Here is a 27,682-nt window from a genome sequence, read left to right as displayed (position 1 = left end):
AACGGGGGAGGGTTTGAATAAACATCGAGGGGTTCCTAATTCAAATTTACCAAGTTATCATCACTTTAAAACGGTTAATTAAAGCGTCAATGCCTATAATATGGATAGGACAAGCTTCGTCGTGTTGACGAATTTACGCATATATGTACGCTTAATCTTGCCAGCGAGTCCAGCGGTTAATTAATGATTTCGCGTTCTCGCTCCAATATCAACTGTTCACTATTCACCAACACTCGCGCGAACAATTGAATACGCAACCTCGGCGACGACGGACTATTTCACCATAGTGTCCCATGGCGCCCCGTTTCTGACATCGCGACAATTGTTTGCTCATTATAACGACGTTTGAGCTGCATCGCTGCATTTCCCGATAAAAGTTGGCAAAGCATTGTTAAATTAATGAATGGTCGCATTTTTTGCAGGAATGACTTTCAATTCACAAGCATACATTAATACACTGCCATATTTCGCGCTAGTCTAAAGAGACTATTACGAAACTATCTCAAGAATTATTTTGCAAACGAATATGGGCGCAAATACAATTTAATTAAGAGTTAAGTTCGCTCGTCTGGTCGAGAGAGGAGATGGTGTTCCTCAGTGCACGCATGTCTAAATCGCAGTAGTAAACGAGGTCGGTTCGATTGGCCGATTACGAGGGCAATTTTTTTTAATGTCAAGAAAAATCGAAATAGGTCAAAATTGTAGTGTTATGTCAAAAATGCCTAAATTGTAAACAAAGTCAACATTTTTTTACAACCCGCATTTCGTTTGTATCGTGGATTTTGCACTCTCGGAGGACTTATCATTTGATATTTTAAAGTTTATAACCTACTTTATAGGCTTATCGTTGTAGACGGCCCAGTCTGGTCATTTGGAATCCTAAACTTTCAAATAAAACGAATGGGTTGACATTGTGTTATGCTCAACGTACCGAAAAATCGCAACCGAAGCAACACTGCGTGGGCATTGCATGGTTCTTATATCAAGAAGCGCATCATGAAAAATTATGATGTAGACATCATTGTCAGAATTAAGCAACACGGTGTGTCACCAACTTCAGTGTTGGGAACCAACAACTATACTACTGTTGTTTCTCCATTCTTGGCAAGCTACTTAGGACAGACACTTTTTACCCGAGAATATAGGAAAGTATCTTTCGTTGTACTACAACATATTTTATTTATTTCTATCATATTACGTTATATAACTACTGGAATTCTTCATAGGGCCAGATTTCGTGGAGAAATTTGTCAGTTTTTGAGTCGAACTACTTCGTAAGGACAGACAGTTCGAACCAGAAATGAAAACAAGTAGTACAATTCTAACATTATGCGGGAAAGCACCTCATTTGCATACGTTAGATCAAAATTTGATCAAAGTTAAGTTTTTTAAAGTAAAAAATGTCTAAATCCTGATTTTTCAGGTCAAAATCTTCCGTGATTTATGTCAAAAAATTGCCCTACTGATTATTATTCACGGATTACAATTTCTGGGCGTTTCAAGCACCAGTTCGTCGTCGTCGACGAAGCTGCGTATTCAATTATTCGCGCGCGTATTGCTCAATAGGAAATAGTTGGCATTTACGCGATATCACGGACTCACTAATTGACAGCGCTGATATAGTCTTTTTGGGAAGATGTCGTATCGAACTGCCCAGACGATAGAAATATTCAAAAAATCGTAGTCGCAGACGGCGGGCGTTTAAACATTTGGTATAGGGTGACCGCCACCCCATAAATGTGTCATTCCGTAACCAGGCGCCTATTATTTTTCTCTGTGGGCCAATTGAGAAGCAGAATATACGTTGGCGGGCCGAGTCAAAAGATTTAGCTGTGTTCTCCAGCGCATTAATTTTATTTCTACACTGAAAGCAGTGAATTACACTGTTAATAAATGCTTAGTGGATGTGTTGACATTAGGGAATGAGAAAGCGACGGTTAATTACCAAAAATAATATTTATTTTCCGTGTTTTATCGAATCTAGCGCTTGGCAAGTCGGTCAAAAATGGCCGTTAAGTTGCCTGACCAAACAGAAAGTGTGACGTAGACCTATTTTACTGAGCCGTGAGATTTGCTTGTGTCCACACCATATAGGACACTATGATATAACCCACATGGTTAATGTTATCTATATACTTGACGTTTGTGACTAACATACATCAATTTACTTTCAGTTGTTTACGGAGAATGCATCATTTGCTACGAAAACTCAGCGACCACAGCTTTCATTCCTTGCGGTCATGTGCATGTTTGTCCCAATTGTGCTACACGTGTCGACGAATGTCCTACATGTCGCGTAAAGATCACACGCCCGATGAGAGTGTATCCGATCTGAGGGATAAATCATCTTCAGTCAGTGTCGCGTTCTCGATATAATCTCGTTCATTAATTATTAACTCCATGTCATTGTACTCATACATCGATGATTCATGTTAATATATACAGATAAGACTCTTTCATTAAATAAATCCTACTTGGGCTCTGTTTGTGTAGGATAAATATTTTTGAGTCACTCGTCTACCACCATCTAATGTCCTAGGCCATGTTATTCGGTTGGCGTTAGTGGAGATCGTGCGAACGTCCTGATCGCGTTTTCTGCACTTTCGCTCCGCGTTTTCTGCGCTTTTGCCTCGCGTTTTCTGCGCTATCGCCCCGCGTTTTCTGCGCTATCGCTCGGCTCACATCCAATCAGATAATCTTAGATAATCTACCAGTGAGGTAATAATAACATTGGGCAACAATTTTGAACGAAAAATTTGTTGATTTTGATTTTGCACTTGATTTGGGCTAATTTTGTCGTGCTGATTCCAGAAATGCCGTTGGCTTTCTTCCGTCACGTCAAGTTTTTGCTCTACGCCATTTGCCCCAAATATGCAAATTTTCACGAATTTAGCCATATTACTTTTCAATACCTTATAAAAATCGACACTTTTACGACATAACAAGTTATATAGCCAAGGGCTCAATTGAATTTAAGTGCTATCGTGACTGCGGTTACGTAGGAAGAACTTCGAAGCGTTCGCAGGAACGCATAAATCAGCATGTCCCTAGATTTATCAGAGTACATTCATCACGCTCAGTGAAAAGCTCTCCCTTGACTCACCCGCTTAAGCTTAACGCTGAGCTTTCATACGCCATAAATTTTGCCATTGGCAAACATATGTCTGTTAATGCCTTCTGTGCGTAAAATAATCGCGACGACAGACTTTGCATAATCGGGAAGGGCCGCTCACACTTTCATCTGTGTGCCTTGGAGTCGACCTTCATCAAAATAAATCAGCCAATGCTTTGTCAACAAAAGGAGTTCGTGTACGATCTTAAAATAGTACATTGAACATTCTCTTATGATCTCATTACATGTTGGTGACGTCATATTTCGAGATACTATTTTTGATGTGCAATGTTCTTTCCAATTCTCTACTAGGGATGAGCAAAATCGAGGGCGAGTGCCTGAATAATTCGATTATGAATCACGAGTGGAGTATTCGGGTACCAATCATTTTGACGTCATAGCAGAAAGTATTATGATTATATAACTTCTATGCCACCAAAAATTATAATGCCAGTTATCCATGACATTAAAGATAGTTTGTTATTTTTGGACCATACCGATTTTATTGCACTATGTGACAATGTTGTTGAATGATCAAGACTTCGTAAATGTGGTATTTCTTGTAAGAGTCTTAGCTTTTACTGTGTTTTGTATGCTGCGATGCTGCCAATCAAGGTTACAAGGCTACCAAAGTGGAAAATGCCATCGTGACTGTAATTTTCGTTGATAAATTAACACTTAGTGGCGAAGATCATAAAATTTCAGTGCTGGTAAATATCGTCTTTTACTACTCGACTCGAATCATTCAAATCTATACTCGATTCAGATTCGTTTGTTTGTTTTTTGGATTATTCATGGTGTTTGTCGACTGCTATGGTCATTTACACCAGGCCGATATTTTTCATAATTTTCCGTAACTGCCGACTTATAGCACAGCCCACCTCTAGGCTTTTGTAAGACACCGCTGACGCGAGTAGTTAGTATGATCGCTCTGGAGGTGCCTGGGGCTCTTATGGGTGCGGTCGCACGCGGCTGGGAAACTCGTGGTGGCACGGTAACCCTTTTGACCCCCCTCTCGGTCGCACGCGGCTATTGCGTCTTATTGCCCCTCTCGCACGGTAACCCTTTTCAGTATAGGGATCGCTCGCACGCGGTTTCGAAATCCCGTGTTCGCACGACCACCCTTTTTGACCTCCTCTCGGTCGCATGCAGCTATTGTGTCTTGTGGTCGCACGGTAACCCTTTTCAGTATAAGGGTCGCTCACACGCGGTTTCGTTGTTGATATGTCGAACTTCGTATGGTGTTGAATACGTATCAAGTAGACTGATCACGTGATTGGTCCTTAGGTAATGACCCGCGCGCGTGTCTTAGTATTAGGTGGTATAGGGTTAGGATGAATTAGGTTAAGGAGCGCGCGGGAATGTTTTTTATGCTTATACAACTCAAAGAATACCCATCGGCCTGCTTACTACATATTAAATATTCTCTCCACTATTGTGTATACAAGAATATACTTCTCTTAGTAAGCAATTTCTCGTGAATTCCCAAGCCCATGGACGTGTGTTAACTTCTGTATTAGGTGATAATATAATTTTAATGTCTGATAATGTTACTTGTCAAGGTGCTACAAACGTAAGCTCAAACTACTTTAAAAAATTTAAAGTCATACCAAATTTTATCTAAAACTGAAACTGTCAAGTAGCGATAAAGTTTTCTAAAACCTAGTCAGTTTTTACGAGTAGGGGGAACATAGCGAAGTACTTGTACATTTTGGAGTACTCAAGTATAGGTTTGGCCTGCTTGCGCTATCTTAATGAAGTGATTAACTATTTACACTGCATCTACTTCTATTTCAGGGTTTTTAGGTTTTGACCAAACTATACCTTCAATACTTACTTTTTAACTCACTCGGAAATCATTACTTCTTGTACTTAAGCAGGACTTTACTGCTACAATGTACTTTTTTCAGTGGACCAGTGGTCTTGGTGAGCGGTGTCAGTTTCATCTATATCCTACGAAAAGCTACTTGAGTACTTTATGGGTTCGTATCATCGCAAATAATATATTCTAAACATGTTAAGATAGCGAGGAGTTGTAATTATAGGTGAAAAGCGACAAATCTTATCTAAAACTGAAACTGTAAAGTACTGATAAAGTCGTCTAGAGTATTTTTTATGTTTATTCAGCTCAACGAATATCTTCATATTGGCCTGCTTACTACATTTTAAATATTTTCTACGCTAGAAAAATCGCTGTAACATGATAAGTATATTATAATTAATCTTATCAGCGCGGCATAGTACATTCGAGTAAATTCATTCAAGTAGCTTATGTTTATGAAATTATTTGGTTTCCGAATTCCATCTAAAACTGAAATTGACGAGTATCGGTAAAAGCAGTCTTAAACCGTAGTCACTTATTACGTGGAGTGAGTCGATAGCGAAGTACTCGTGCATTTTGTAGTACTCAAGTATAGGTTTTATCTGCTTGCACTATACTTAATCAAGTGATTAACTATTTACACTGCATACTTCTATTTCAGAGTATTCGGTTTTCACTTAAACTATACCTGCAATACTTACTTTTTAACTCACTCGGAAATCATCACGTCTTGTACTTTACTAGAAATTTACTGCTACTAAATGTTGAAATGTACTGTTTTCAGCGGTCTTGATTAGTGGTACTAGTTTCATCTATATCCTACGACGCATTTTCGCGCTGCAGAATCACTTATCGCAATAAAAATAACAAAAATACTTCGCGAATTAGCGAACTCTCACTGCGCTATATTTGAGTTTAACGAAGTAACCTTTAAAGTGAGCCTACATCTTGGATGTTATCCAAAACCACATACAATTTCGCTTCGAACGAGGTATCCTTTAAAATAAGGTAGAAGTAGTCATTTCCGAGTAAGTAAAACGTTAGTACTTTAGGTCTATTACTGTTTAATACTCTAGCTATCATGAAGTTGAGGTACTCCAATATCATAAGGACTTGAGAGTATGTGGTGCATGTAGGCAAAAAACCTACCTGGGTATTCTCAAGAAATACGAGTACTTCTATACTTAACAACTCTGAAAGTTAGCGCAGTTTGTGGCATTTGTATGCAATCGAAATTTGCGTGATTCTCACTTACCTTATGTTAATAGTTTTCCTTTTTTTATCTACTTTACAAGATTCAGTGTAAAAGTTCAGTGAAAATGTAAGAGTTTAGCAAAAGCAGTTTTTGATAATAGCACTTATCAAGGTGATACGAACGTAACCTCAAACTACTTTGAAATATAAAGTCCTAAAAGTAGGTAGTTTCTCCTGAAAAACCGGTAAGTAGAAGTGTAAATATCCTACAAACATAACCACCCATATCAGTTACTTTTCAATCCCTAATTGTACTTGTATTCCAGCAAAATTACGAATCGTTGAGTGTCGAGCGATAGCCTCTATCATACTTGCGGAAAATAGGGATTTGGTACACGAGTATCAGATTAAAGTAAATTGAGTAAACTTGAGAGGTTATTAGTGATTCTGCTGGAGTTTATATGAAGGGAAGTCCTGATAAAACCTTGATTATTTCAGAAAAGAATAGAGGGCTTCTCTCGATATTTTGATAGTCTCCGTCGTACTGTCGGGTCAAGGCTGGTACTCAATGGTTCTGTTAGTAATTATATGGATTGTGTGGGAATCGAATTGGAGCGTAAAGTATGCTCCTATTGCATAGAGCCCTACGAAATGAGTCCACATACCCCATAAAATTCCACTCCAAGCGCTGTGGCTTAGCTCAAGCGAACAAGTATTTCGTACTTTAGGTGTCAAATCATCTTTCTTATGATTAATAAGCATAGGGAGAATTATTCATAAAATTTTGTAGAGTACCGTAGGCATCGATTCATTGAGTGAAATGGGCTTCCTTATCTTAAATTGAAACGGACAGAATAAATCGAAACAATTTGCAGAGTCCCGTAGGCTTCAAGACATAGCTCAGGCTGAGATTACAGCCTAATAACGAGGGCATCGAGTGGGATGTTATAGGAAGCAAGACGAATCATTGTAAAAGTGTTGCAGCTTAATTAGGCCTATATATGTAATTCCATCACTAAAGTTGATCACGCATAGGTAGGCTACATGCTACGCTCCTGCAAACAGATTCACGCTAAGTTGGTATAGAACTGCGTTAGTTTTAAAGGTTTTCCATCATGAAATGCGTGATGAAATTTGATATGTTCCATTTACATAATGTCTTACACCTGTGAACCAATTTTCAAGTTGCGCATTCAATGTTTAGCTCGGTAATTCCGTTATTAAAGTTGAGTATGCATAGGTACGTGCTACGCTCCCGCAAAAGTCGGCATGGAACTGCGTTAGTTTAAAATTTGTTCAATCATAAAATGCGTAACAAAATTTCACATGGTGCATTGTCACAATGTCTTACAACTGCGTACCGAGTTTCAAGGTGGGGAGTCGAATATTAGCATGGTAATTCCGTTATTAAAATTGACTATGTATAGGTACGTGCTACGCTACGGAAAAACAGATTTGGCCAAAAGTCGGTATAGAACTTGGTTTTAAGGTTGTTACATCGTGAAATGTCTGACGAAATTTGGTATGGTGCATTGTTATTATGTCCTACAACTGCGTACCAACGTTCAAGTTGAGAATTTAATGTTTAGCATGCTAATTCTATTATTAAAATTGACTATGTACGGGTATATGCTATGTTCACGAAAAACAGATATGCGTAAAAGTCGGTATTCGACTGCGATAGTTTCAAAGGTGTTCCATCATTAGATGTGTGATGAAATTTAGCATGGTGCATTGCCATAATGCCCTACAACTACGTATCAAGTTTAGAGTTGGGATTCAATGTTAAGCATGGTAATTCCGTTATTAAAGTTGGCTATGTATGGGTACGTGCTATACGCTCCCGCAAAACAGATGTACGCAAAAAGTCGATGTAGAGCCGCGTTAGTTTTAAAGTTCTGAGAGGTCATATATTATCCGCGAAAATTCAAAGTCCTAAATACACATAATAGAATATTTGGCGAATATAGTCTTGTATAGACATCATAGTTTTCGAAATTTATGTATAATTTGAATGTTGTTTTTCTCTCGAAAGCATGTTAATCTTAAGTTTCGGAATTTAATCACTTTTACAAAATGTACCCTTAGGGTATGAAAAGGGGCGTGGTAATTAGGATGACGTGGCGCTCTCTGATTGGCCTGCGCCAAAGCCAGCTCATCCTACTGCTTACAAGGTAAGGCACAGCCTAATTTGCATCACCGATTCTTCGCTGAAAACATGACAATCGCAGCACAATATAACAATGCGCTATCAGGTATCTTTTTGGCCCCTCGGCGGTGAAGCAATAATTGGGAAGTTGCCACGGCCAACATGTATGGTGCAGAGCATATACCTTCTCTGTTAAGGTGGCTGTAAGGTTGCATTTTAAACGAAGGTAAACTTAAAACGAACATGTTTAACATGAATACACTGATTGGATGCAGCTACGTAAACGAAAAAGATTATCGTTCACTGTTTTAAAACGACCAAAGAATATCCTTGACCAAGACTATATCGTGATGGAGCATTTTATGGTCGGTGGTGAATGGTCATTTCATCAGAACATCCATGCCGTTCGAGTGATATATAGCCTGCTATAACTATTGATCCAATGACTATCCCAAGGGTTCCAGCCATTGCAAATCGTTTACGTCGATTTTCATTGTGCCGTGGTTACCAACCTTTTTTTCTGAATTCCCTACTTCAGATTTCATCCGGGTCTTCATTCCCCACTTTTAACATTTGTCATTACGGAGAAGCTATTTGCTTGTTTGAGTACCCAAGACACACCACCACACCAGTACGCAAGACGATAGACTATTACTGCGATATAAAACGTATTGTGACCGATAGCGGTAACCCTCAAAATTAAGCAAAAGCGTTATATCACGACATACTGGTCGTGCTGGACGCGTTTGTGACGTCATGATTGATTATGCAGAGTTTAAATGAGTTTATTGTGAGCAAGCAATAGAATTCTCGATACATACACCCTAGAGCAGGTGATTGGTAACGGTAATCGCGCATGTGTCTCCGTAAATATGTAGACTATAATGTTTAACAAATGTGTCTATTCCCCACAAGAATCCATTGAATTTCCCACCGGTTGGGAACCGCTGCTCTAGTGCAAGTCATCTAAAATCTCATGCTACATGAATTTTCGAAAACATGTACACGATTATGACATTTTTTATTGATATTTGTTTAAAACACTTTTTAAAACATGTATTACGCAACGTCTTTTAAAACACCTATTATTTCAAGTGCAGCCCTAGGTAGCTGTGATGTATGTAGCCGCAATAAATTACTACCAACGGCTACATGCATTTTACATCTGTACCGTCATTTGCCGATGACACAGCTAAGGAGAAAGTGATGGTTGCGCTACTGGTACTTTCTATAGGCGATATATAATAGCGTGCACACACTACCATATGTTCCTTTTAAGGGTAGGACTTGTTGCACGGAATGCATTAGAACCCAACTAATGATCGCGAATCGCCTACAGAAAGTATCGACAGCGCAACGCTTACTGCGACGTCATTTTACTCCGAACAACAAGCTCATTGCCTATGGCCGTGCCGCCGACTGGGCACCCTTACTCTCGCCGCGCAGCTGCTCACTTGCTCTTTCGGGGCTAACTGGGGAGAGGGGTTACGGGGCCATGAGCGGAATGAAATATATACTTTCGTAATCAGTACAGCGGAAGCTTTCGATTGATACGCATTTAACCAAATTTAGCGCACGACGAGACCGTCAAAAATTATTGTAAAATTACCTTCGCTAAAATGGAAAGTATGACCTAACCCAATCGCAGTGAGCCGTGGCATTTCGCAATGTCTACACTCTCCACCATTGGTTCTCAAACTGGGGGGCGTAAAGGCATCTTAAGCAGGCGCGAAGTCGCAGTTAACTGAAATTGTTTTTCGCACTTCACGTGATTTACCTCCATTTCATGCTTATTGCTCTTGTGTATTCTTCGAATATGATACTTAAAAATTCTCTCATCAAAAGATATAACGCTCCATGCCATCAAACAATCCCTTCAGTTTGCTAATATTATGATTGATTTTCTTTAACTCTTTAATATTTCGTGATGTCACGATAAGGGGTCCGATATTTTTCACTCAGAAAGTTTGAGGACCACTGCTATACACCATTGTAGGACACTATGATACAACAAATTAAATCGCTGCTATAAGTGGCAGTATATTGAGCATTGCTTCCAGGCCATTCTAAAGACCCAATCACGCCGTCACAATGGTTCATCTACGCACCAAAAGCATCGGGTATCCACATCCCGTATATACCATTGAAATATTACTCTTTGAAACATGTTGTGGACGGTGGGTAACGTATTTTGGTAGTCGGTAGTTTTATATATAGAGATACTTGATTAACCATCGATGCGCCTTGACGACGGAGATGCGAGAAGGTTGTCTAATCTGCATCACCATGATCTTTCTTTTGCGTACTATCCTTCAATGTTTAACGCGAAGTAGGTGAGACAAGGAGACCAGTTTTCAAGGGTTCGGTCTAACGCGTCAGGGGATTTAATCCATGATATCATGAAACCGGACACATGACCATTACACTATCTCGCTTGTTAGATATCTTTAATTCAATAATTTTCCATATCAGTTGAAGCAATTGCATTGACGATACTTGCCAATAAAAAATGTTGTCTACTGCAATCACAGCAGCTGTAAATGCAAAAGAATATTGTGGAGATTGTAATATGGCGAAATCGGTTTGGAGAAGTGACGTTGTATCGCAATATATCACATCACCGGTACAAAGTCCATCCAGATTGAACTTCTCTCCACCCAAGATCAATCAGCTAGTTGCCAAGGCTTATCATAAACCAACTCGTAGGTTGTATGCAATGGTTAAACAATCTCGTGAAGAAATTGCATGCCGAACGTTGCACACTTGCACATTGAACATCGCCGCTGAACTCAGTGCAGCCTACGCGCGAATCCACATTGTTCTTTTGCGTGTCTTAAAAATTACTTCCCGGAATGACCAGAACTGAGGTGTTGAGATAGCGTCGTGGTATAACCCACGGCTGCAACACCAATGGATTGTGGGTTCGAGTTCGACCGAGGCCGACTCCAGAATTCCTACCTAAGTGTTGGAGGTTTGTATACCCAGCAAACACTCGATGTCCAGTTGACTTCCGGTGGAATTGCCGGCAGGACGTCCGGTAACTTACGGCCGTCACCTCCCTGGAGTGAGTTTGTCGACAACTAGGGACGTCCTGTCTGCCCTCTGAGTACATCCGCAATGACGTGTTGTGGACATGAAGCGACTCCTCATGGACGCGGCTGACCTATCCTGGACGTCACATGGTTCCCTATGGACGCGTCTGACGTACTGTGGACGTCACGCCACTCCCTGTGGACGTCATGCCACTCCATATGGACGCGCCTCACGTACTGTGGACTTGACGCCACTCCCTGTGGACGTGACGCCACTCCCTGTGGACGTAACGTCACTCCCTGTGGACGTAACGCCACTCCCTATGGACGCCAGTCCACGTACTGCGGACGTGTTATTCGCCCCTGTTCAAGTCCTCAGGACTCCCTGTGGAATACTTGATGATCTCTATGATTACCTCCTCCACTTCGATACCTGCTCCCACTACATGGAATCCCAACTACATGGAATCCAACATCATATAAGCTCACAAACTGTTTATATTGGGTTACTGGAAAACGACAATTGCAAATTTAAAGTAAAACATTAATTAAAGAACTCTTATTATTTAATTTAACAAAGTTAAGGATTAAGTGAAAATTCGATCACAAAATTATAAATATATGAAATAAATGTGTCACATGAATTTTGGAAATATCAGCTAGTTTTAACTAACTAGCCATGACAAACATTCCAATTGAGGTGCATACGAGAAATTTGAAAGAAACGTGTCAAAGGAATTTGACAAAGGACAACCGCTAAGTTAAGACCGCGAGCGCGTATTCGTCTTTGGCAATAAACTTTGGTTGCAACAACAGGTTTCTTCTCAGTCCTTGTTTTGCCTGTAGCACATAAAAACAATGTCAGCAAATTGTATGTAGATACACTCTTCATAGCACATGAAATATGTATCAGAGCTTCACTATATATTTCCACTTGCATTAATTGTAATATGTCTTGTAAATCGCTACTTCTATTTGTACTTGAGTGAAAATTTATGACGATGCTATTTGAGTGTGGAGAGCTTCTGAACTAGCGATACAGAGTATGCGTCAGCCAATCAAATCAATTTGTGGAAACACCCAGGGCTGTAATTGCAATGAGTCGAGTTGCGATTTCTGGTGACTCGAGTCTTTTTCTCAAAATTCGGAAATGACTCGACTCGAGTCAATCTATGTAATGACTCGGACAAGTCATATGAATCGAGACTCGGACGGCCAAGACCGATAACACACTAGTGTAACCACACTATTGGTATTTCGTCTAATGGTAGCGGTACTTGAAAATGCGACCAGAAACTGTTAAAGGTGAGAAAAATCAGTAGCCTATATTATAAATGCGAACCGTTGATATCACCGAACAGAGTTATAAAAAGTGGATTAAACAAGAATTTAACTGGAAACTGTCAACAGTCAACGAAATGGTTGAACTTGAGTCATACCACCATGACTCGAACTCGACCCTATACTCGCTGATTTGGACTTGACTCGGTGGTGAATTGAAAATGACTCGACTTGACTCGAGTCAAAACTATATAAGTGAGATTGACTTGTGACTTGGCTACAACCCTGGAAACATCTAAAGTACATACTTGAGTACTTTTCAGAAATTATACTTTCACATAAATTAGTTTGGACAAGACTTGTAAATCACTGCTTGTAGCAGAGTGGAAATACATGGCCTTACTACTACTTCTACTCCATTGATGACACAACAATTACTTCTACTTGAGTGCTGAAAACAACTACGTTTTTGACCATCTCTGTTCAGAAGCATGCACCTACGACTCAGGGTTGTAACCAAGTCACAAGTCAATCTCAATTTTATAGTTTTGACTCGAGGCAATTCGAGTCATTTTCAATTCACCACCGAGTCAAGTCCGAGTCCAAGTCACTGTGTTGACCGCTCAGTTTCCAGTTAAAGCCTTGTTAACCCTCTTTTTATAAATGTGTTTGGTGATATGGAATGGTTCTCATTCAAAATATAGCATACTAATTTTCCTCACTTTTAGCAGTTTCTGGTCGCGTTTTCGAATACAAGTAGCAATAGACGAATTCCCAATAGTGTGGTCACTTTACTATACTTCGAAATTGCAATGAAATGTTGGTCTCTCGAGTCATATGACTTGGTTCGAGTCATGCGCAATGACTCGAGTCCAAGTCGAGTCAATATACAGATGACTCGAGTAGAGTCAAGTCATTTCCGAATTTTGCGAAAATGACTCAAGTCAAGTCCTCAGTCATGACTCGAGTCATTACAACCCTGCTACGACTACATGCAATAAGTCTCGACATTTCGACCTGTGTCCACTTTTTGAAACTACTCACCCCAGTAGCCTACTTTTCCGAACTTCACTTTCTACTTATACTTGAAAGGTAGTTAGATGTCTTGTAAATAGTTATTGATACTCAAGTACTGACCAGTGACCACGACTACTCCGACCATCTTTGTTTGGAAGTGACCACCTACAATAACTAGGACTGGCCACAATGATTCTAGTACTTGAATCTGAATTGAGTATTAATTCCAATGATTCGAGACGAGTAAGTGAAAGTAAGTTTCGAGTACGAATATAGAATCGAAATTCTAATTCTCAGTTACGTATTATATATTTTCAGTATTCGAAACTATATAATACTTTACCGAGAAACCGAATTTCGATTCTATATCACTGTGAGGCCTTGAAACGGTGATTGGTCGAATCGCGGAATACGAAACATGTAGGACATAGCTACGCACGTTCGTGTAAATGACACATGTGTTGTCACAAAGTGCAATGAGCTAGGTATGATCCAAAATTTACCAAACAATCTTCGATGGGATGTAGAACTGGAAATTTTGTCTTTGAAGTTGCATACAACTTGTCATCATTCGTACTGTTGTGATGTCATAATGAGATAATTGAATCGAAGCTAAATATTCGATTCAGCATCGAATCACCCGGGTACTCGATTTTGCCCAGCCCTAATAACAACGCGCTAAAAGTATGTAATACCTCCAATAAATATAGTTTTTGAAACTTGTGTACTTGATACTTGTGTAGGCCTACTTTTCATAACTTTCCTGTTTCTTTTTGAAGTGATTTTTACAGGCCTTGTGAATCGCTAATTATACTGGAGTAGATGTTAACAGCGTTGCTACTACTTCTACTCAAGTACAAACAATGATTACTTTGATCACCCCACCAACTATTGAGTATGCAACGGTCTGTGGACATACGGGCATGCGACGCATGGCCATGCGAGGTAAATTACGGGTTAGGGTTGAATTTAAGCTTGGGTTAGGGTAGGGCTTGGGGTCGGGATATATAACGGTTAATTTCAGTGTTATGTTTCGGGTTAGGGTTAGTTTTGGGGTTATGAAGTCACATACTGAAGTGACGCATGCTAAAGTGTTCCATGCTTAACTGTTGTTTTCCATTGTGTTGCATGCTCATATGTCGGGCAATCGTATGCAGAGGTGGTCAGTAACGAAGTACTTTTACTTTTTGAAGTACTTGAAGTAGATTTTGCCTACTCACACTACTTTTTAAGTAGATGTGATTTTAGACTACTTCTACTTGACAGTTTGCAGTTTTGTAGGCAAAAATGAGCGTAGAATACCAACTTACTTACTTGTGAACCACCATTACTACTCCTACTAGAGTAGAAATTCCGGTGCTACTTCTACTTCTACTTGAGTAGCGACGGTGACTACTTTGACCACCTCTGATCGTATGCAACACATAGACCAAATCTACTTTTTAAAAGTAATTACTAGAGCATATTTCAGAACTTCATTCTCGACTTCCATTTCAAATAGATTTGACACACCTTATAACTTGTTACATCTACGTGTGTATAAATTCATGACATTACTTCAACTTCAGTACAAAGGATGATTACTTTGACCACCTCTGGTTTCCATATAGTGTGTTCAACGTTTTTACCTTCGATTGCTTTCTGAGTTTTTCCCGAGCATGGCGCAGCACTAATTTTGTAGAGTAAAAGCAAAGCTTGTTCTAGGTGGCAGTAGTTCTTCCAAACGATGTCGGCCCCAGTCTAGAAGGCATTCTTTGTACAGCCTGCTTGACGTTGTTGACATCAATTGAAGACATTGTCGATCTAGAAAATTTGAATGATTAGAATAGGTTTAGTGAAGGCATTTGTCAAGAACTCAAGCCAGGTATCCATAACATCCCGTTCAAAAAACAAAATCAAATTGGTGTACAAGCTTGGCGATTCGCACATTCTACTCGCTAATCCAGAGGTCTCAAACACGCGGCCCGCAGAGCATTTTGTGCGGCCCGCGACGACGTTTTGGAATTTCAAGTATTCAACAATATATGCACGAGCCATATATCTGTTTAAATATAAGAACTTGAAGTTCACGCTAAAACTAATACAAAAATCACTGAAATCACAACATACTTCACCATAGCATCACTTTTAAAAGCTACCATGCGGTTGAAGATCAGCTATTACGTCACATTTGTAGTTTATGATGATAAAACACGACCCGTTGATGATTCGTGACTCAAAATTGTGATTCGGTTTGGTGCGACCTTCTCGTAAAATTACTCAATTTCGGATTGACTGGATGATTAAATAGAAATGACTCGAGTTGAGTCGGGTCAAACGTTAAAATCAGAGAAGGAATTGCGACTCAGAACGGTGACTTGGTAATCATACGGAAGCAACAATTAATGAAACTGCCATGGAGAATACAGAATAGTAATATATCAAAAGGTCGTAGCTTGCGTTGCATTGAGTAGGCCTGTATAGCTATCTAATCAGATCAGTATGGCAACTATTGGTATTCTGTGACCTCCGTGACGTATAGTTGGTTACATGCTGGGTGTTGTTTGTTCTCTTTATCCATGTTATTGTCGGTGGCGAGTAAGGTATAGTAGTACCTTCTACTGCTGTAACACCAATGAATTCTTCACCGATTGGACATTTCTATTCCAGGGGTTCTTAACCAGGGTCTGTAGACCCCATCGCGGTACGAAGCGCCATATCAGGGTGTACGAGTTGCATTGTGGAATTAGGCCTATATGCTGTTGAATATTTTTGGCCAATTTAATTAACTGGAAAATAGTCTAATATAGATACCACCAGAAATTGTGTTGAAAATGGACGAGCGATAGCGGTACGAGCACGAGCGGTACGATCGATAAAAAGGTTAAGAAGCAATGATATTACTATGGCTCAATAATGATTTTATTCAAGTTGTTATTGATATGTTCCAATAAATCGAAGGCAAAATCAAACGCTAATTTAATTTGACTTGGGCAATGACAGTAACAATAGCCGCTAGATCTACTCATCACGACTATATCAAAACCAGGATTAGGCTACACCGCTCAAATGCTCTGATATCAGATCAATCTTCAGTAGATTTTAAAATATTTTACATAGAATTGTGGCACGTCAAAGGTTCACTAGCTGCAATATTATAACCCGACAGTTTTACGATACATCCTCTCGCATGATGTCTATCACTCATTAATTGGAAAAAATTATGCCCGACACAAAAACAATTTTATTAAATTATTTCAAAATGTGATTTTTTCCGTGTCAAGCGTGAATAGTAGAGAATAGCAAATTACATTTTCACGATGTTTGTGGATTGCCTGTCTGCAAGGTCCCGTCAAATAAGGCCTACTAGAAATTATACATTGAATATCCCTATTATTGATGCTGCGGCCCGCGGCGTCATCAGAACTAGGAAATTGGCCCGCGAGCACATTTGAGTTTGAGACCTCTGCACTAATCAGTAGGGCTGGGCACATGAGAAATTGAGTACTCGAATCTAAATCGAGTATTAATTCGATTACCAGTGAACTCGGGCCATGGTTAATTCGGCCCATTGAACTCAGCCTACGGTAAACTCGGCCTTCGGTGAACTCGGCCTAAACCTAAGCCCCTCCAACCCTAATCTTGGGATACACCGAATTCACCATGTGCGATCTGATCCTTGACGTTCTGCACTCTTCGTCAGCATTATACAGCTCGGTACGCCTAATAGAACATTTTATACATCCGACATACGATACCTAAAGCTATTCACTTTAGTGGAAATGACATATCTGTGAAGTCATGATTAACCCAATGCATAGGCTAGTCACAAAGTGCAATGAAATAGGTATCGGTCGAAAATACACCAAATTATCTGTAATTTAGTCTGATGTAAAACTTGCATGGCATCATTGTATGTTCTTAGTGAAAACATAAAAGATATATTTTCAACCTTCCATAATACTCATACTTGACACTTAACACCAAATTCAGAATCAAGCACTCTTCACTCAGGTGCTCGATTTTGCCAAGCCCTACTAATCAGAACAGAAGTGATGCGGCCAACCTGAGATATCAATAGAAATCATGCATACCAGATCAGCGTCACTGTGAATTATGGCACACTTGGATTCAACGAACATCGACATAATATCAAAATATCATGCAGCAATTTTGAGCACCACTGGCAAAATCCTGATCGGGAACCACCGACACAGAGTCTATTTGCGCATCATTTATGACACTTTTTTCAGGCTAACAAATCGCTGATTAATGAACATGAACAATCATAAATCATCACTCCAACTTACATGATTCAACTTCTTAATCCATGGACAATGCACGACTGCGATGCGTTGCTCCAAAGTTGAAAAGTACTATATAACATTGCCTGTTCCATATTTAGACTCCTGCTAAAAATGAAGCAATGTTGTATACGCAGACCCAGGTATGCCCCAGCCTCATCCGCATGAAGAATCCATTGATAATAAGGGTCAATAGTGTGCTTTCTTATTCACGACAACATGACTATCAGCAAAGCAATCAGTCTTCCCTAGGGCCCATCTACTTTGTGAATGTCGCTGTAATGTAGGCAATGTTAATATATTTTGTGAATGTTGGCACAATGTCTCCGTGCAATATAGGCCTACTTACTGGAAGGTAATGGGCGAAATATCTAAAGATCAATGTCAACTCAAGGTCCAAGAAGAAGTGAAAATTCAAATGGAATAATTATCTATTTTCACCAATTTTAAACTTTCATAATATATGACGAGGAACGTGCAAGATATCCAATGAGCTAAATGCGACTACTATTTCTTACCAGGGATTTCAAGATATCGTATAGCTAAGTTACATGTATATAAATTATAAGTTATCGTTATATTGCAAGTTATAAGTAAGCATTTTAAGTATGTTGCACGGCAACATTGCCGACATTGCGACAACCCGTCTTCCCCATGAACATGTTAAAATCCATGTAGTTTATAATTGGTTTAGCGTTTGGGTATCATTAAATTAGCCCGAGGTTAAAGTTGGGTTAACTATAATGATTGTTCCTGGAATACCCTAACATTAAACTAATAATAAAGCCATACATTTTGACATGTTCACCGAAAGCCTCGCCTAGTATCAATTGTTTTAATGTTGTTGTGGACACAACACAAAATTACAACAAATACGATAATATAGCACATAATATATAAAGGCAGGGGAGATAGTGTAGTGGTTACGATAAGCGCCCAGCACGCAGGCGACCCGCGTTCGATTCCCGTCGGAGGTTTATCTGGGCTCCTCTTCCCCTGCCGTTGCCGTTCTTACGGCGACAAAAAAGCCCAGAAAAAGACCCTACGAAAGAAAGCACTCCCAAAGAGTGGAAAAGAACTAGTAGAAAGGGCCGCGGCTTCAATGAGATCAACATCGAAAAAAGAACTGTGACATCGGGCACTCTAGGCCGAGGTGGATGTTAGAGTAAAGGATCGCTACTGAAGCGTGTCGTTCTACATCCTCCTATTTGTTCATGACATCGCATTGTGTCTTATCGCATTGTACATTGTGTGTGACTTGTTCAGATAAAAATATAACCCAACCATGTTATGTTATGTTATGTTATAGCCTACAGTCCGGTCAATGGGATGCTACTATTCATTATCATAGGCGCAACTATAGTTTTCAGCCACAAATTCAGCAATCTCACATTCTGTAAAGGAACATCCTATAATACACTTTCAAATTATATAGCTATATAAACCTAACCACTGGCTATAATACATTCATCGATGCTGCATCTGGTTTGCTGCATGGATCTTGCAGTCTTTGGAAATTCATGTCAAACTTTTCATAGTATATACCGTACACATCAAACAGTAAGTTGGATATTACAACAACATGAAACCCACTGTGCTGCAAATCGAACTTCAATGATTACATTATAATTAAATATTATCATGATCATGCTCATCGCTATACTATATAAAGTATTACAAGTACTGCATAAGTTTACGATTAGCAGCGGGTCGATTAGTTTCGTTCGTACATGATAAACCGCGGCGCAGCCGCAGACGTGCCACTAGAATCATAGTGAAATTCATTACGGTTATCGCAGTTAATGATGACCGAGGCTGTTGCTGTTCAATAAATATAGCACTCAAATACCAAGCTTCCGTGATCTCTGCCTTTCCAGTACTCATGACAGCGACAATATCAATAATAATCAATTGCAGGCACAATCCATCCACGCCGTTAAGTATCCTATTCTAAACTAAACCATTCCTGTGGTAAATCCGTCACTCCGCCATTACTACAAAACCTGTTCTTTCAAATTCAAATCGAATCACGCGCGAATGCTCGCCAGACAGAAGAACGGAGTCATTTGGTTTTATGGTTGAATGAATTTCAAGCAACAGGCGTGCTCGGCTCGACACTCGAGATTCGACAGGTATCGGAATGCCTCATATGCATTATCGCTGGCCTCTTGCGCAGTGCGGCCTTAATTATCGATAATAGCCGGGCAGACTGAGTATAGTTCCCTGATTGGAATAGTCATCACCATGCCGTTATTACGGTTGTCAAGTTTTCATGTCGGAAGATTTCACATGCATTGGGTATACGGTATATTTGAAATAATGTATTTTGCCTTGATGTGGACATTTCGATCCAGTAATGTCACAATAAAATAGCTGTATCTCTCTACATCGTAGGCTACATATGTGCGACCGCGATCATCGATAGCCGGGCTTCCGAAGTTCCGCGCGATAGAAAGTCATCGCCATATCATCAATCAACATTCTCGTATTCACTCCGATAGATTACAAATGGTGAAATGTATCATGACATTCATGAGTGTATTCAGAAAACTATTTTGCAATGATTGCACAATGCACACTTGAATTCATAGAAACGATTTCCAAGTAGGGACATTCTGACGAACTCCTGTGTAGGTGGCATCCAGGCATAATACCATTATGACATCCACTGGAATGGTCATTGGTGACTGGTACAGGAGCATTCTAAAATTCACTTCCTCTGGTAGCCACCTGGAGTTACATAAATTGACGTCCAATCTTGGGCATACTGAGCAAGTCCTCCGTAACTGCGGGTGGGAGGTGGGACGAGTGGGAACAATTGTGGACATACCAGTAACTCCACGGGATATCGAGTGTTTGCTGGGTAGGTTCAGCCTCGCCATCTCATCCGTATGAGCCGTGTATTATAGAAAGCCTGGAAGTGGGCTGTACTACATGTCGGCAGCTACGGAATAAAACTGAAGAATATTGGCCTGGTGACAAATTCCATGAATACAACAAACAAACTAGAACTGATTATGTTATCGGGAACCAGTGTCTGGAAGAAGTAACTCTCTTTGAGTCACCAGTCTCATCAAGTAATTACATATTTTCACTCTAGTCAAGTCTGGCACTAGATTCATTGAATGGGAAATTTCCATTCACCATACACTCTGAATTTGAGGAGCAACGGGTAAAGGGTTTCTTCAAAAATAGTTGATCATAGGCCCGCTTCACGTTCTGAAGGCGGCGCATGTACAGTACATGTGCACTGTAAACTGTGTACAGCCAACATCTCAGTGCCCGATAACCTTAAACTAGATCCTGGGCCAATCTCCTGATCATAATTGAGGCGACATGACGTTTAAAACTACCTCATTATTAAAAGGCTTTATCAGAAAAGTCTCGTTCAGGCAAGTACATAACTAAAACAAGCAATATGTACTGTCCCACTCGTAGTGTCATTCACGAACGATAAACATTTTCATAGTGTACTGGTGATGTGGTATACCAATGCTATATGTATTCTAAAGAAAATGATATTAACTAGTGATGGTGTGAACCTCTGAAAGGTTCAGGTTCATGTGAGCGCTAACCTTTTACAAAGGTTCTGTGTAAACGCAAACGTGAACCTCATGAAGTCACGTGACGTCATATTGCTAATAACAACCCTACATTTCAGTCATATATTAATGTACACAATTCCTAGCGATGACTCAAGCCATATTATGCCACAATGCTGAAATACTTACATACTGACTTTTTAAACGTCGCCAAATGTATCATCTGGGGCAATCAAATGATGTATTAATCACATAAAATCAAAATCTTCAGTCGCTTTGCCAACAATTTCCACGAGGACTTGCAGGAGAATATAAGCTTACGCCTTAACGGTCTATGTCAGACCGGACAATGTATTCGGCGTCTGACTATTACTACGTTACTACTTTACTACGTATTGTTACGTTGATATTGATCAGAGTGTAAAAACGGGTTCACCACCAAGGTTCGTTTGTGAACGTGAACGTCCAAATTTCCGAGGTTCACACACATAACGCGAACGTGAACTTCACGTTCACACCATCCCTGATATTAACCGCCGTATGTACAGAAAATGGGGCGCGAGAATGTGCTGTTTCAAGAGCGTTATTAATTGTTTCCACCTTATCTAGCACACAAGTCGCTCTCATGAATGGATAAACCCATTTTGAATTAATGCCATACCATATATTGCAAAGCTGTTCAGTATCCAATTGTTTGTGAAACATAGACGTCTGATAAAATAATAGTCCGGTTTCTGTTGAGCTTGAGCACAGTACTGGTTGAGATTGAAACTTCTATTTGAACCAATTGGTGCACTACGTGCTCAAAGAAACACACAGTCTTTTTTTTCAAGGCTATGTTGGAAATGTATGTTTGGACTACATGACATTTACGATACCACTTATTAGTGTCACTTTAATGAAAACTGATATTTTACAATTTTTTAAATGCCTGTATTATGGTGTCGTAACAAAATGTTTCTATTGAAATCTCCACGTTGAAAAAGGCTATTAGGAAAAGAATAAGTTCATTGTTGATCGTGAAAATGACGCGTAAATATCTATTGGTCGATGTGACTGCAGCAACTATTTACATTGTAGAGTTCAATCTGGCTCGACTATCTCTGTTGGTTTTATTGAGTAAATTGTACTGTCAGAGGGAGCAGGATCATGATCTATGAAAAGCATACACCGTTTCTCGGGAATCATCGGATACATAATTGGAACTACAATTACTTTCCTAGTTATTTGCATCATTTATAAAAATATGCCGTTTCAGTCAGTCGTTCAATTTGATTGACTGTGTGTTCTTACTTAGCATGCTATCAAATATTACTGATGAATTATTTCCGTCCGTCATATAAATATGCCTCTATACTAAGATGAGATTTGCAGATTACGTTACTGTACGCCAAATCATAATTACGAAATGTCACCTTATAATTTACAGCGATCTTGAGTTGACAAATGACGCATTATTACAGCGACAAACCACCAAGATTGTGCAATGTACAGTACATTCAGCAGAACAATAAACAAAATAAATGTTGACTTGTTTCGTAATAACATATAGCAGTTGACAAATGACACAACATCCCTATCACCACCTTCCTTCCAGCTCTGCTTTATCAAAGTTCAAAGATCGAGTGTTAATGAGATAATTATGTAAACATTGAACGTAATTGAGCTGATGCAACTTTTCGTCATCTGTACAAATATTCCTCATCACATACGAAACAACTGCTCTATAGTGTCGCTTGCTATTTTGTCGCATGTTAATATGTCCACGGACCATCGTCAACACCTATTATAATACTCAGTGTATGTATTCATAGTATTTAACGTTTTCCAGTTTTCGAGAGTTTTATAATGTACACAGCGTAATAAAATATATCGCACTTACATTTTTTTGGGTTATGATCACCATTTTATTGGTGGCTCAAATTGTACGTCAACCATTTTGCAAAAATCAATTACTTCAATCATACCCCGTTCATTTTGAAAATTCGACAAGACTTTAAGACTTTACTCGTGGATTGACTCGACTTGACTTCACTTGACTGCAGTCAACATTACGCACTACCAGTCATTCCTAAACTTTTTGACCGCGCCCTAAATCTGAGGTTTGTCAGCTTCTGGGGACCGAAGCCTTATCTATCGATATTATTCCATTTTTCTAATTTTAGAATGCTCGGTTTCCTCGGGCACGTATGAAATAGAGTAGGTCCTCACAACTAGTTGCACGCAATGGTGTTCTATGAAACAAGTGTCGAGCACTTGATGTCGGATGGGAGTGGATTAATTTTCTACCCGGTAACATTTTATTGCGGGGCTCAGATTTCAAGACTGGGACTATTTGGTGCAGAACATTTCGACGAACAGACATATTGATGTCAAAGTTTTTCTCAAACAAGAAAAGGTCAGGAATATCGCTATTTCACTATTGTGAATGTAACTAGATATATTTCTGTATATTATGCGTATTTGCGCATTCGAAAAAGACATTGTCTGTGGATGTTACGACACCCTTCCTCACCTCTTCTTACCCTGCCCGAGAATTATTCGCCCAATTTGGGCCTTTCCGGAGGGACCAATGTCTCGCAAATGTTATCATGACATCAAACGAATTCTTGCGATACAAAGGTCGGCTATAGCCCTATTGTCACTACCACGTAACCACGCAGATCATGTTGAAGCAGAAGTGGATATAAATTCCAACGTATACAGTGAAATTGATCGAGTGGCATAACCAGAAGCATAATTGCCAATACAAGAACTTTGTGGGTCATTTGCTAACCCGCTTAGCTTATCATGGTTTTCTTGACCGCCCAGAAGGAAATATGATTTTCAAATATGGCGAGCAAAATTGTTTGTGAACCCCTGATCCAGTGTATAACTATATCCTATACTATACCCGGAATGCAATATTTACCCTACTGCACACGGCTCAAGTCACGCGACAGATTGGTGTTTACAAGACCCGTACCGCGCACATCGACTATATACGCTACCGCCATTAGGCATTAAGCATTGTACTGTACACTCAAACCTAACCAAACATGGTATAGCGCCGATAACGTGACTTCGGAAGCATTTTGCATTTCGTGATCTTTAAATAGGGTTAGAGTTAAAACCAGTGTGATGTCACCTGCAGAGTTAAAACCAGTGTGATATCACCTGCAATAATCAACTCATGCAGCCAGATTTCGTGGTGTCGCACTGCGATCAGTAAATGCTGCGACGATTTGATCATTTAGAGTTTACCCAGAACATAGTGTATTAGCATGCATGGACCAGCCGCTGCGGTGGCGATTGTTGTTGCTAAGGTGTATGGGACTGCTATAGTAGTTGCAGCCGTTGCAGGCGTTGCAGCTGGGTTGATAAGCAGCGTTGAGGAATCAGGTAAGTTGAGTCGAATATCCGCGTACATCGTAATATTACATGCAAATCCTTTCAAGGGAATATTATATTCTGGCACTTTAACACACATTTCACAAAAGTCGTTGTGTTCCATCATCTTGGCCAATCCCATTTATAGAATTCTATCTTAGACCTCGCAGTTTTTTTATTCGCACTGACTAATCGTATTCGCATTCAATGCAAACATTTCTGGTCAAAGTCCCACTTTAAAGGTTCAAGTGTATGGTATAGCAGTGAGGGGAAAGTGTTGGGGAAATGCGAGAAAATTTACATCAATACAATGTCAACCGAACAGCTACCGATTATATTCTAAAACATGTATGCTGAATTCATGAATCTGACGAAACAAGTTTTACTGACTCTGTGATTATACTAACGAAATGAATTTCAACCAACCAAGTTATCATTTAACAATCCAAGATTATGCCTTTCCTTTACTATGCACATGAAAATTTATGTAATCTTTTATTAGTAAAAGTTTCGTAAATTTGCTTTTGAAGAGCGTCATGGATGTACATTGTACAGTACTTTTTGCGTTGCATTTGCATGTGCAGTTGTGCACTCATAGGCACTCTCGTGCACAGAGCGTTGATGATATGTTCGGGTGACAAACTGAGTTTAGAGTTTGATAACATACGCTGAATCTTACTTGAAAACGGTTACCTCGAACCCGTCATCAGCCACTGCATCGAGAGGAAAGTAACGCAATTCGATGCAAATAAGTCAACAGAGCTTACCGAACGAACAACCAAAGATGCTTATCCATCCACCATGGATTGGTCCTATTTCCACCCGCTTTTGAAAACTATCGTTTCTGCGGTCAGTATGTGTCACGACACAGTGAAGACCAGCGTATTTTTACGGCAACCAAACTGCTTCCTGCAACACGCAATGACGTTCTTACTGCACTTCAACAAGGCAATGCAGTTTATGAATTTAAGTGCCACTGTGATTGTGGTTACGTGAAAAAAAAGAAGCAACGTTTGCATGAACGCATAAAACACCATGTCTATTGATTCATTAGAACACGCGCATCTCGTTAAGGGAAAGGGCCCACCCGCGAGTCATCCCTTGAAGCTTGATTCTGAACAGACAAAGGCCATAAATTCTGCCACTGGCAAACATTTGTTGGGTTATCCTGTTTGCGCAAAAAAATTATCGGGTCAACAGACTCCGTGTTGTCGGGAGAGGTCGTTCACACTTTCGTTCGGGTGCCCTTGAGCCGATGCCAAGCCTATGCCAACAGAACGTGTTTGTGTACCATCTAACAATAGTACATTGAGTTTATGCCCTGTCTCCGACACGATTATTCGAAATTTCATGCCGATGGCGTCATATTTCGTGTTACGGTTATTGATATACAATGTTCCTACCAATTCTCTACGAGTTGCTGACGATTATCCCTTACGAGTGTCAGCCTCAAATATTCGGGTTCATGAATTTACTACACAATTGTAATTTTGCTTTCATTCAGCGAAAGACAAGGAAGAGAGCGAGAAACAACCAGAAAAAATGGGTAGGAAACAATGCAACATTCTTGTACCACCTGTTGCTCAAATTGAAAAAAACAACTATATTATATTCATCATAATTAAATATCATTTTGATCATAATGTACAATGTGTTGAAACAAACCATTTGGAGAACTGAACTTCGGAATTATAGGCGAAACAAAAATCTTCATATTGTTAATTTATTCAAATTAGCAGTAGACACTACCGTATCATGCCTGTCTAGTGGCTACTATTTGTTTATTCCTGTTATAATTACGCGATAAAGGCAAAATATTTCCTGCCTTACGAATTTGAATCGACCTATTATACTTACGTTTGCTACTGATGAATATATTACCAATATGAAGTTGTTGTTTCGCATAATATTCAATGTAGGCAACAAGTGTCCTAGCTGGCTAAAATTCACTGTGATTCACGATCCAGTGAAATCTCGTTTTTACAATGTTACTGTTGTTACAAATTATACTCTAGGTCAGAGGTCTCAAACCCAAATGTGCTTTGGGGCCAATTTCGTAGTTTTTGATGACGTCGCGGGTCGCGGCATCAATAATAGCGATATTCAATGCATAATATCCGAGTAGACTTTTTTGACGGGCGCTTGCAGACAGGCATTCCACAAACATCGTGGAAATGGTATATACTATTGTACTATTCACGCTTGACACGGAAAACAAATTACATTTTCAAATATTTGAATAAAATTGGTTTTTGTGTCGGGCATAATTTGTTAAAACTATGAGTTATAAATATCATGCAAGAGGATGCATCATGACATCGTCTGCCGGGTTATAATATTGCAGCTGGTGAACCTTTGACGTGCCGCAATTTTATGCAGAATATTTTAAAATCTGCTGAAGGTTGTAATGATATCAGAACATTGGATGGGTGTAGTCTAATCTGGGCTTTGATATAGTGGTGATAAGTAGACTGATACAGAAAAACTCATCCTTGGCGACTTTGACAAAATGTATAGCCTGAATAGGGTGACCTAGCGAAAATGTAATTTTCGGCGATCTCGTCTGGGCGTTCGTGAAATGGGAAAATATCTCAAATTTAAACGACAAAATCAATAAAGCGACCTATTTACATATATTGTTTGTACACGGTCGAGCTTGACATGGGTAGATAAACTTCTTGCTTATCATAGATAACACAGTGAGATCGAGCTAACCCATCATATATCTCTTTGTTACGCAAATCAAAGAGAATAGAACCATACTAGAAATGGTTTATAGCATGATTTTAATTCACTCCTTTAAATTTGGATGTAATATTTGATAAAAGTTGCAGTAAAAGCTGGTATGAAAAATGGAGAAAAGTTGCAGAAAATTGTACTA

The 27,682-nt window shown here is 39.5% G+C and overlaps 2 protein-coding genes and 1 long non-coding RNA gene across 5 annotated transcripts in view; 2 read left to right on the top strand and 1 right to left on the bottom strand.

The window, feature by feature from the left end:
* Nucleotides 1-2,484, top strand: part of LOC145434944 (cyclin-dependent kinase 2-like) — a 36,471-nt gene extending 33,987 nt beyond the window's left edge. Inside the window, exon 4 of the mRNA XM_080312171.1 lies at nucleotides 2,175-2,484. Within this exon, the coding sequence (XP_080168297.1) occupies nucleotides 2,175-2,335 (161 nt within the window). The 3' untranslated portion in view covers nucleotides 2,336-2,484. The remainder of the gene's footprint in view (nucleotides 1-2,174) is intronic.
* A 9,305-nt stretch (nucleotides 2,485-11,789) lies between these two features.
* Nucleotides 11,790-24,308, bottom strand: LOC145434968 (uncharacterized). The gene is made up of 3 exons (XR_013913651.1): nucleotides 17,897-24,308; nucleotides 15,236-15,410; nucleotides 11,790-12,149 (listed from the first exon to the last, which is right to left on the bottom strand). It is a non-coding gene; the product is annotated as an uncharacterized LOC145434968 (long non-coding RNA).
* A 249-nt stretch (nucleotides 24,309-24,557) lies between these two features.
* The window catches only part of LOC145434954 (uncharacterized), a 40,891-nt gene continuing 37,766 nt past the window's right edge, over nucleotides 24,558-27,682 (top strand). Inside the window, exons 1-2 of one of the 3 annotated variants that reach the window (XM_080312188.1) lie at nucleotides 24,558-24,813; nucleotides 26,306-26,347. In XM_080312188.1, coding sequence (XP_080168314.1) covers nucleotides 24,696-24,813; nucleotides 26,306-26,347 — 160 coding nt within the window. In that variant the 5' untranslated portion in view covers nucleotides 24,558-24,695. The remainder of the gene's footprint in view (nucleotides 24,814-26,305; nucleotides 26,348-27,682) is intronic. The other 2 variants (XM_080312185.1, XM_080312187.1) reach the window with 2 other exon arrangements.

This window comes from Botryllus schlosseri, chromosome 3 (assembly GCF_051294905.1).
Source record: "Botryllus schlosseri isolate E-star chromosome 3, Bs_hap1, whole genome shotgun sequence".
Classification (NCBI taxonomy): domain Eukaryota; kingdom Metazoa; phylum Chordata; class Ascidiacea; order Stolidobranchia; family Styelidae; genus Botryllus; species Botryllus schlosseri.
This window is presented reverse-complemented; position numbering and strand designations above follow the sequence as displayed.